The following is a 12,667-nucleotide window of genomic DNA, read 5'->3' on the forward strand; positions in this document are numbered from 1 at the left end:
ATGGCTAAATCTACTCAGAAACTTGCTAATGTTGCTGTCTAGCTAAATTAATGTTATAGCCTACAGTGTTAGCTGCTGTAGCATGGCTGAAGCAACTCAGGAATTTGCTAAAGGTGCTAACTAAGTTAGCCTACCCCACCAGCTAAGGTAGCATGGTTGATGTTACTGTACAAGATTCACCCGGAGAATATTTTCCATATTTATACCATATAAACTCATATTACAGCACAAACAGAGAGAAACAACATTAATAGTGTTCCATCCTTGTTTCTGACTGAGTGGTGGCTGTTAGCAAAGTTAGCAAATGTCCACTGGGTGGTATATTCTGTAGACTGCACTCGTAGCTACTGTATATGGCTAAATCTACTCAGAAATTTGGTAATGTTGCTATCTAGCTAAGTTAATGTTGTAGCCTACAATGTTAGCTACTGTAGCATGGCTGAAGTTACTCAGAAACTTGCTAATGATGCTAGCTAAGTTAGCCTACCCCACCAGCTACGGTAGCATGGTTGATGTTACTGTACAAGATTCACCCGGAGAATATTTTCCTGTCTTGTTACCATATAAACTCATATTACAGCACAAACGGAGAGAAACATTTAATAATACTTAGAGGGGGAAACATGTCAAACTCAGACATTACCAAGGTGGGAATGCAGGGGGTTCTGGGGTCCTAATTAACCTCTTGGACCCCCTTATTTATAACAGTCTCACAGAGATGATTTTGGTCACTGGTATTAGGATGTTTGCAGTGAGTACTGGTCTGGACACTGTATGTTAAACCCTGCTGCGTGTGTTAGCAGTGCTGCTAATCCTGATGCATGTTTGTGTTCTCTGGTGGTCAGTACCGCTGTCGGCCCCCACCAACCTGCGGGTCTCTGAGGAATGGTACAACCGCTTCCGCCTCACCTGGGACACACCTGCCTCCACCACCCTGGGCTACAGGATCATCTACCAGCCCAGCTCAGGTGTGTATCACACACACAGGTGTACATGCGTTAGGGCTGGACGATACGACGATATGTTGTCATTACTGTGATGAATTACTCCTGATGAGTATATGACAGGTAAGGCTGCAGCTGATTGGATGGCAGTCTGGCCTATAATGACATCATCTCACTTTATTCTTTTGTTTTAATAGTCGTGTGATTTTTGTAAATGTTGAATAAAATAAATCTCTGTTCTGACTTACACACTCTTAAAAAAGATGGTTCTTTAAGGGTTCCTTAGTAAAGAAAATGGTTCTATATAGAAAAATTAACACACAAAGAACCCTTTGCATGAGTAAAGCGTTCTTCAGATTAATGGGGAATGGTAGGTTGAGTGTTCATGGTTCTATGTAGAACTATTCTCTTTACTGAAGGATCCTTGAAGAACCATTTGTTTTAAGTGTGTAGGGCTGACAGTATAACCTATATTTATAGAGTATTCTACACTCTCAAAAAGATGGTTCTTTAAGGGTTCTTTAGTAAAGAAAATGGTTCTATATAGAAAAATGGACACACAAAGAACCCTTTGCACGAATAAATGGTTCTTCAGACTGATGGAGAATGTGCTGTAGATGCTTCTATATAGAACATTTTCAAAAAAGGGTTCTATAGAGCGCCCAAAACTGTTCTTCTATTGTTATGATGTCAAGTTTCTTACAATAGAAGAACCCTTTTGGGTGCCATATAGAACTATTTTCATAAAGGTTTTATATAGAACCATCTACAGCAGATGCAAAGAATCATTTTCTTTACTGAAGAACCCTTGAAGAACCATCATTTTTCAGCATATAGGAGAAGCAAAAACGTTTGTGTACGTAAAAGGTAACGAGACTGTATTCCGAGTGATTTTGGATCATTTTTATCATGAAACGTTAACGCAGCCTTAATCACAGCTGCGGTTTTCAGATGATATAAAATAAACGACAACAAAAACAAGGACCGAACAGAACAGAGTCCGGAGAGCTTCGTTACACTGATATGAGGTGACGGTTTTATGTTTTTAAATAAAGTTCTAAAATGCAGAACATGTGGGTTTCTGTATGTACTGTGTTTTGGGTGTTTGAATGCTGACTGTGGTGAAGGTCTGAAGCTGAATGTGGTCAGACATCTGTTTCTGCATCTGCTGGTCTGAACGTGGTCATTCTTCCATCTGCACTGTTATTAGTTTAACTGTAAACAGAGACGGCGATTTGGCTTCAACAGATCGGAGGGAAAAACATCACTCACTTCTGTTTTTACTGAAGAGCTTCAGAGGAGGAGAACCAAACCGAGCCTCTAAAAACCAGAGCTTTAATCAGGCCTGACCCCCCAGTACAGCCCGAGAATGTTCTGTCCGAAACCACATCATGGAGTTTTGAGGCTGAAACTGACCTGGACCAGCCCACCATCACCCAGAGTGCAGAAGAACTCCTGACAGGACTGGACATGGTCCTCAGTGCTGAGATTATAAACGATTTAAGGCAGTGAAAGTGAAAAATAAAGTGAGAAATGATGTATGAACCGATCGTGGTATGTTCTCTTAAACTCCAGTCTGTGTGGAGAGAAGTGGTTCCTCCATTTGCTTTAATACTGTTAATGTCCACAAACTCTCCTATGCATCAGATTCTCTGTTTCTATATCTGTGTCTGTGTCTTTGTGATGATCCAGCTCAGAAATCCAGTTCAAACACTTCCTGAATCTGTAGAGTCGCCCTTTCCATTCCATCTTATCTTGAGATCATACGAGACTCACATCCGGAGTTATGAGCCTATGAAGAGGGGCTGAGATACACGTCATCTGCCTCTCACCGTGTGGAACTGGTGGATTCGTGTGTCCGTCTACATTCTGTGTGACACTGACCAATGGACACTCAGGATATCACTAAGGACTGACCATCACGCCGGACACCCTTCATTCTTCATTCAGTCCATCATCGGAGACTCATGTGAAATGGCGTGCAGAGAGTTTACAGCTGCTGAAGCTGCTGCAGCGGTTTTGGAAAGTAGTGATGAAGATAACGGAGCATTTTGATATGAAACATATGAGGATCATGATAGATGAAGAGCCTTTAAAGGAGAGTTTAAGAAGATGTGCAGAAATCCAGAGAATGACCTCAGACCACCGAGGGATAATGTACCATTCTGACAGTCTTCACTGGATCATTGGGTGTCAAAGGACTCACTGGTCACTGTATCAGAAACCCCTCTCCTGTAGCTCAACCTGGCTGGAATTCAGTTTATTGATTACTTTATTAATGCACAGTTTGTGTTAGCCATCCTCTAGTCCTGCATTAATGGTCATTTTCTGACCACAGAGGTGCTGAACCCTGTCGTTACCACTCTAATAGACCACTGCTCAAATAATATCTGTACATCAGCAGTACTGTGGTCATAAACTGACCAGTGAGAGATGGACTATTGTCTGTAACTGTACACACAAAAAAGTGTGATTTTGTTTTGTGCAAAAAAAGAGCAGAGCATAAAAAATATATGTTTTTTTGGTGTTTACTGATGGTTTTGGTTGGTCAAAGTCTAGATTTAAACCCTAATATTTGGTCTGACCTTAAACACAAACTAGTTCTGCACTATTTTTCAGCTGTTTGAAGCTGTCAGTGCTGAGAAGATCAATACGGACTCTTCTTTCTATAAAAGACTGTCTGCAAATTTACACATAAAACTTAAAACATTTAATGAAATTAAAGGAAAAGCTCTCCCACACTAATGTACTGCATCTGTTTGTTTAATGATTTGTTGCTAAGATCATTAAAAGCTTAATGTTTGGGCTTGGCCCATTTTTTGTTCTTGCACAGGAGTGTAGTGGAGCAGCAGTTTATCTGTTAAATGAAATATAACAATAGTGATAGACAGTTATATTGGTTAATAAAGCACTATTTAACGACTGATGTCCATTTAATTTCGACCATATTAAATGACTTTGGCTCATACTGTCAGTTACCAAATGTTTATTAGTATCTTTAAAATCAGTATCAGTGAAAAAATATTTATATCAGTTGAACCGTTTTGCTGAGTGTGTGCCTGATTGTGATTTTGTGTGTGTGTGTGTGTTCAGGGTCAGGACATGCTCTGGAGACGTTTGTTGGTGAAGATGTGAACACTCTGATGATCATGAACCTGCAACCTGGAACAGAATACAGCGTTAAAGTCATCGCTTCCTACACCACCGGCTCCAGCCAACCGCTCACCACCACCGCCAACACACGTCAGTATACACTCACACTCACGACCGCTCACTATCACCGCCAACACACGTCAGTATATACACTCACACTCACGACCGCTCACTATCACCGCCAACACACGTCGGTATGTACACTCGCACTCACGACTGCTCACCATCACCGCCAACACACGTCGGTATGTACACTCACACTCACGACTTCTCACCATCACCGCCAACACACATTAGTATATACACTCACACTCATGACTGCTCACCATCACCGCCACCACACGTCAGTATACACTCACACTCACGACCGCTCGCCATCACCGCCAACACACGTCAGTATATACACTCACACTCACGACTGCTCGCCATCACCGCCTACACACGTCAGTATACACTCACACTCACGACCGCTCACCATCACCGCCAACACACGTCAGTGTATACACTCACACTCACGACCGCTCACCGTCACCGCCAACACACGTTGGTATGTACACTCGCACTCACGACTTCTCACCATCACCGCCAACACACATTAGTATATACACTCACACTCACGACCGCTCACCATCACCGCCAACACATGTCGGTATATACACTCACACTCACGACTGCTAACCATCACCGCCAACACACATTAGTATATACACTCACACTCATGACTGCTCACCATCGCCGCCAACACACGTCAGTATACACTCACACTCATGACCGCTCACCATCACCGCCAACACACGTCAGTATATACATTAACACTCACAACCGCTCACCATCACCGCCGACACACATCGGTATGTACACTCACACTCACGACTACTCACCATCACCGCCAACACACGTCAGTATACACTCACACTCACGACCGCTCACCATCACCGCCAACACACGTCGGTATATACACTCACACTCACGACCGCTCACCATCACCACCAACACACGTCAGTATGTACACTCAGATCATCCCTGAGCTTTGGGATAAACAGATATAAAACTGATCACTCAGTCTGCCAAGGTAATCTGTATTGCGGCCAAAATTTAGAACTTGTCTCCATATTAATGTACACATTTTTCATATGCACATTTATAGTGTGTGCATTGTCTCAGGTGGTTGTGTAATAATTGTGAGAAATGTAGTTAAAGAGGAAATTTAACAAACAAAAGAGAGCAGAGGGCTATAATTTTCCCACAGACTCTGTATTACACAGAGTTCTCCAGAGCACTTCTCCTCGCACTGAGCTCTATAAAGACTCAGAACACCATCATGATAAAACATACATGTGTGTATTCATAAGCGACATCTTCCTTTTGTCCAGTAACGACCCCTGCAGCAGACAGACGGCAGCAGGAATATCAATATTCAGGCAGAAAACACTTTAATAACGAGGCTTTGCATATAAATGTGGTATCAGCGGCCGCATCGCAGGGTAATACACGTCTGAGCCTTTTCTCATCAAAACCAGAGCAGATTGGGTTTCTGAGGCCTGAGGCTCTCTCTCCCCTCAGCTCGCTCAGATAAACAGGAGGGCAAAGTCAGGGTCCCATCACTGACACAGCTTCATCACAGACATCCGAGAGAGAGAGAGAGAGAGAGAGAGAGAGAGAGATGACTGTTATGACGTTAAGCTGACTGTAGTAGACCTGTTTACAGCCTGTCTGCTCAGATCTGCGTGAGCCGTCAGGAGGAGCTCGGCTGCGCCAGGAATAATGACGCTCTTCAGCGCTGTTCTGTTAGCTTTAGCTGTGCTGTCACTTACAGACACCAGCGCTCAGTTACACAGCATCACCATCAGCTTCAGCTTCAGCATCAATCCATATCAGCACTAAACACTGCAGCATGGAAAAGAGCAAATCTGCTTCAACTCTGCAACAAATCTAGCCTGAAATTTCACAGAATTTATTGTAGAGCAAAGTAAAGTAAAAATAAAGCGTAGCAAAGTAAGAATAAAGTAAAAATAAAGGAAAATAAAGTACAGTACAGTACAAATAAAGTCAAGTAAAAGTAAAGTAAAATGAAAGTAAAATTAAAGTATAGTAAAAAAGTAAGTAAAAATAAAATAAAATAAAGTAAAATTAAAGTATAGTAAAAAAAAGTAAAGTAAAAATAAAGTAAAATAAAATAAAATAAAGTAAAATTAAAGTATAGTAAAAAAAGTAAGTAAAAATAAAATAAAATAAAATAAAGTAAAATTAAAGTATAGTAAAAAAAGTAAAGTAAAAATAAAGTAAAATAAAATTAAATAAAGTAAAATTAAAGTATAGTAAAAAAAGTAAGTAAAAATAAAATAAAATAAAGAAAAATTAAAGTATAGTTAAAAAAGTAAAGTAAAAATAAAGTAAAATAAAATAAAGTAAAATTAAAGTATAGTAAAAAAAGTAAAGTAAAAATAAAGTAAAAATGTAGAAAAGTATAATTAAAAGAAATTCTAGTATAGTATAGTAAAGTAAAATTTAATAAAATAACAAATAATAAAATAAATAATAAAAAATAAAGTACAGTAAAGTGAAGTAAACATAAAGTAAAGTAAAATAAAGTAAAAATAAAGTGAAGAAAAATAGACTAAAGTATGTCACATAATAACAGCAGCCACGTGCAGCCAATTGCTAAAAACAAGAACAGCTAACTAGCGCAGTACTACACTAGAAATACACTTCCTTTATTTTAAATACTGTATGAGAGTCTCTTTAGTTCATTTAAACAGAAGAGAACAGAACAAAAACGTCCAATCAGAAGAAACTATATCAGGATTATACACTTTCTTTTAGTAGCAGCGCTCAGGAGGCACATTCACTTTATTAATGCTAAATTATAAACTTTATTATTCCTACATTATTCGCTTTATTAACGCTGTCTCGTCACTTTCTTAATGCACAGACTCGTTAATGTTATTAATACATTATTAACATTTTAAGTTAACATTAAAAAGGTTAGTGTTTAATGATTAATTTAAGTTTATGTCTTAGCAGTAATAAAGTTAATAGGTTTTGCAGTGAAGCAGGTCATTCTTATCTATTAACGTACACAAAAACTAATAACCAATAGCAGTGTGGTGATGATGTATGGTCCAGCTCTGCGGTCAGTGAGGACGTTCTGCAGTTTAAAGGTTGGTGTTAGATGGGATACAGTTTTAGGTCTCTGCTCTGTGGCTTTGTAAACCTTTATTAAATATAATCTTAATAATATTTCATCCATACTCCACCTGCCGGATGAGTCACATCAATATTTCATGTATTTTCCGTGACCTTTAAATAATTAAAATCCGAATGCTGAGTGTGTGTGAGGGGTGTTCGGTGAGCAGCTCCTCTCTGTCACTTCATTATAACTCTGTAGGGTATAATATATGTGTGGGGGGAGTGGTGGGGGCGGGTGTTGGGGGGGCATATGCATTATTCAAACCCTAAATGCTAATCTTTCGCACTGTGCTGTATGTTTTGTATAGAGACTCTGTCTTCTTGCTCTAGCGGGTTATCTGAGGACCTGCTGGCATACATGATGTCACAGCTTTACAGATCAACAGTATAAACGTTTGTCACCTCAGGCTCCGCCTCCTCGTCTGCAGTCTTAACGGATCAGGAGGATTTTTCACAGCACTGTGGATGAATCCAGAATTTATTCCAAACTGCAGTTTAGGGGAGCGTCGTGCTATGACACGGATAGATCTGGTTCTAAACTCTGATTGGCTGAACTGAAGTCATTATAAAATACAGAGAACACCACAAACATCAACTTCAAATCAAATTATTTCATTTCTGTTATTCTGCTTTTTTTAATTAAAACTGTTTAAATATAAATACAGTCAGGCCTACTGTTATGGTATAACTGTTACTGTTGTAAGATAATAATAATTTGAGCGGGGGTCCTAAAAATGACCATAACCCTCAAGGCCCAGTTACAGTCCATTTTTATGGTCGAAATTATATTCCTTCCTTTGAATGCACTGCTATGAGCAGTTTTACGTCCCGCATCTTCAGCGAATTTTGACCTGCGGATTTGAACAACAGTGCTCCTGCTTTGGCTGTGACGACCCCTGAGGGGGCGGAGCTTCACATAGCAGCACTAAAGATCTGTTCATATTAAAATTATAAATATCTGTCAGATTATAAATATCTGTCTTTAATTTTAGTTGCTAGGTTAGCTGCTTGGCTGAACGCTGCTGCACCCCACTGTCACCAAACACGCTGCTCACATACAGTCAAGCCAAATATCGCTTCATAAATATGTTGTTCAGTGCTTATGCATGTGTTATGTAGTCCCTATGTAGGTAGCCTTCAAATAAAGTGTTATTATCTATGAGGTCAAATAAAGTGTAATTCCTAAACGATGGTTAGGGGGCAGTATACTAAAAAATTAACAATGTAGAGGTTATTTTATGCACTTTGCAGTGCCCAATAAATGTTGGATTGAAACAGAAGTATGAAGATAATTCCATACTTCCTGCTAATGTAATATTTTGGATAAGGAGGAAAAATACTTTGCAGCGCCTTTAATAAAGCAGTAAATTTGAGCTTTACTCCGTATCTCATTAATGAAGCTGGGTGACATTACTACACTGACTGAGTTCCACTGTTTTCTCTCATATTCACCCATTCTGTCGGTTAGTGAACTACACTGCTCTGAAGAAGAATTGTTTATTATTATTGATAATTTTGAGCTTTTTAAGCACACTGTTTAAAACGTGATCTCCGGCTGATGATTGCTTCAGCAGAAGCGCTTATTCATTCAGAAAGCAGCGGCGTGAGTCAGTAGAAGCCTCTCGCGGCGTGTAACGTGGACCATGTGCTGTGGTTTTGCTTTGTTTGATCAAAAATGTGTTAATTCCAAAATAAGCCTGTTTTTCTTTTTGCTGGGCGAGTGTTTCTGTCTCAGCACATTTTCATGTGGTTTCGGTAGAACAATATCTGGCTGGAGTCGCTCCCTCAGAGGCAGCGTTTGTAAAGGAAGATGCTTGGGCTTCATGTTTTCTTCTCAGATGAGCCCTTCGTTCCATCTGCTTTCACAGCCTCGGCTCTGAGTCTGACACGGAATAAACCACACAGCTCAGAGAGCTCTCAGACGGAGGACGGTGTGGGTTGAACAGACTCCACAGATTCCTCCGCTCTCTTTTTCCATGCAGAGATTTTACAACACAGTTATGCAAGGAGTGAATTACGGGGTGGGGTGGGGGGGGTTTGAGGGGGGATTAAGATTTCAATCCACCCAAAATGGGGCAAAACATTCACAGGGTTCTTAACTTGCTTATTAGCTCACTTTACTCATAGTAAATCATTTTTACACTGTATGTCAGAAGGACAAATAATAAAACTCCCCACAGCGCGACGCAGCGTTTCTGACTCCCTCACTGTGAAAGGAAACATATGTTTCTAGAAAAGTTTAGCTTAGTTTTGTAATTCATCCCTTTAATGTCCTCACCAAGAAAAAGACAAAGGAATTTTTTTGTATTTTTTATTTATTTGGGGCAATAATAAAAACAATTGGTGTTTTTTTTTCGTTTTCTTGACCCCACAATTAAAAAAAAATATACTAGTCTGCCAAGCGGTCGAGATGGTACTTTGTGGCATATAGTGACTCAAAATGTGCTCGACCAAATGGTTGAGTGGAACATTAAATGAATGTGCCTGTTATTCTTAAATTACACACTTGATGATGGATCTTCAAGGGTTCTTTAGTACCAAAAATGGTTCTTTATAGAACCATGAGCACTCAATGAAGGCCTCTCCTGCATAAAGGGTTCTCTGCATCAAGAAAGTGTTTCTAGATCTATGGAGAATGTGTTTATGACATGAGCCCGTCCTCCGGGCCCCGATGACGGCCGTGAGAGCCGTCAGGAAGGCGGGGCCTAAACTCCGAGTGAGGATGAAGCCCTGCGAGGATGGTGGGGAGAGGAGAACCGCGAGTGAGTGGGGGACAGAGCACGAATCACAATCGCTGCCGTGAGACGCAAGTGACGGCAGGAGGAGGACGTCAGCTTCCAGAGAGGGGACGATGACGATGACGGCCACGAGAGGCGGGATTCGCGCTCCGTCCCCCAGTCACTCATGATTCTCCTGTCCCTGCCGTCCTCACGGGGCTTCGTCCTCACTCTGAGTTCTCGGCCGTCATCGGGGCCCTGGGGACAAACGCATGCCATAGTGCTGTAGAAGGTTCTATATAGAACCTTTCTGAAAAAGGATTCTATATCCCACCCAAAAGTTATGATGTCAGCCGTCCTCTATTGTAAGAAGACTGACATCATAACAATAGAAAATCCTTTTTGGTGCCATATAGAACCCTTTTCTAAAAGGCTCTGTATTGAACCATCTACAGAACATTCTCCATCAATCTGAAGAAACCTTTCACGATGCAAAGAACCCTTTAATCATGGAAAGGGTTCTTTGAGTGTTCATGGTTCTATATTGCACCATTTTCTTTACTCGATAGACCTTAAAGAACCATCGTTTTTAAGTGTGTAATGCAGTTTAAGTTGCTTGTGTTGCTAACATTAAGCTTTTTTCTAGCTAGCTAGCCACTAAGTTTCTAGCTGAAGGTGCCATGAAAGCTCTGTGCACATTTCTACATTTGATAGATGTTTTTCTCCAGAGCGATATACAGTTTTAATGCTGTTACAGATGTTAGTGAATGTAGAATTAAGACTCTTATTGGTGTAGAGTGGAGTGGTTATCCGGGCGGGGCATCGAACCCCAGTCTGCCGTGTGGTGGGCAGCAGTGTAATTTGCTGTGGCTAAGCTGCTTCTGCTTTTGACATTAATAGTACAAATTACAGCAGATTCATTATGGTTTAATTGCCATATAAGAGTTTATAGAATAAATGCATGCACATATTTTAACCCCTTAAATGGCCAAACTTTTATTAAACACTTCTGTAACTTAGAACTATAACTCAGCCAGTCTGCTTTGGTTATTGCTAAATAAGGTGCCTTAAATGGAAATTATGCACATAATATCTGCAGATCCAGTGCATTTGAGCAAACAAAACAAGGTTAACCCCTTAAATTCCCAGACTTATTTCCTGTAAAATTATCATGAGGCTTATTAAATAAAAATTACATGCACTACAGTGTAAATTGGCTGGGTAATAATGAAGTTATAGGAGTGAGGGATGGAAGGCTGGACCCCAAACCTGGATGTTTACGACGTTAAGCTAGCTCTCAGTGTGTTTAAAGCTGAGAGAAAGACAATATGCTTTATACACTAGAGCAGCTTCAAATACAGTCAATATTAAACCCACCGTAAAATGGTCAGTTTAGAAAAGTAGGTCAAAATCAGTCACGCTATTCACACACTGAGACCGAAGTGATTTTACTGCAGTATTGATTAGCAGCCCAGTCAGCACACTTGGATAAAACTATGTTTTATTCATGTCTAAATGACCTGAACGTCTCATTCGCCTGATGAGATCTTGGTCTTTTTTACTGTGTATGTTAAGTCGTGGCTGTAAATGAATAATGGTAAATGTATGTTCTGTGTTCCAGTGTTTCTGGGAGTGAGCAGACTCAGCACGTATCAGATTCACACCGACAGCCTGTGTGTCCAGTGGCAGCCCGTTCAGCAGGCCTCACTCTACAGGATCATCGTCCGGTCCCCACACAGTGAGTAATACACACATTTACAGGCTAAATTAACTCCAAATGCCCTGTAAATTGAGCGAACGTGTCCTGAAAGTGAAAATGGGTGTATAAAGACACACACAACAAAAGAGAAACAGCAGCTGGACTGCAGTCAGACTCAGTTAGCTAGTCAGTGTTAAGGCTATCCAGCTATCCAGCTGCCAGATCAGAAATCTTTGGGCCTCATTCACCAATACCTTCTTATTTCTTCTTAAGTGTGTTCCTGAGAAAGGTCCTAAGAAAAAGTCTGCGTCAGATTCATGACGTGTTCTTAAAGTGCAGAACTGTTCTCACCTTTGTGCTCTTGAGTGTGTGTAGATTCTGTTCTTACCCCAAATGAGAAAACATTGATGTATTTCAGAATCTTCGTGAAAACTGCGTAAAAATGGGTTTTAAGAAGATAAGGACAGTTGATGAATGAGGCCCAAGGTTTTGGTCAGCAGTGTATGGTCAGACATCTTTTAAGACAGAGGTCACTAATAGGCGGACCATGGTCCGAGTCCGGACCCAGACACCGTCCTTTGCAAACCGGGACCTATAACTGATAAACTATGGAGAATTATTTAATTTCGACGGACTGGTCCTGTTTTAATCAGCTTAGCTTTTCTAGCCTTTATGGTAGATTTAGCGGCCTGGGAAACTCACGGACCAATCGCATTCGTTGTAAATATCATACATGACGCTACTCAGCCAATCAGATCTGTGCATTACGATGAGCACTGAGACTCAAATGAGTGACGCGCACACAGGGGAGGGACGAGGCGATAAACAGCAGTCGGAGAAGAAAGTGAGTCAGAGGGAAGTTATTTCACATGGCGGCTCTAAAAAGACAAAACCGACGATAAATGTTATTGAAATATGACTGAATTGGACTTTATTTGATTTGACATTCAGTTGTCGACTGTATA

The 12,667-nt window shown here is 40.5% G+C and overlaps 1 protein-coding gene across 1 annotated transcript in view; it reads left to right on the plus strand.

Moving 5' to 3' along the window:
* col14a1a (collagen, type XIV, alpha 1a) overlaps positions 1–12,667 on the plus strand; it is a 167,690-nt gene that overhangs the window by 81,312 nt on the left and 73,711 nt on the right. Inside the window, 3 exon segments of the mRNA XM_036596192.1 lie at positions 846–968; positions 4,038–4,187; positions 11,625–11,741. Of these exon segments, the coding sequence (XP_036452085.1) occupies positions 846–968; positions 4,038–4,187; positions 11,625–11,741 (390 nt within the window).

Source organism: Colossoma macropomum, unplaced genomic scaffold, assembly GCF_904425465.1.
Source record: "Colossoma macropomum unplaced genomic scaffold, Colossoma_macropomum, whole genome shotgun sequence".
NCBI lineage: Eukaryota > Metazoa > Chordata > Actinopteri > Characiformes > Serrasalmidae > Colossoma > Colossoma macropomum.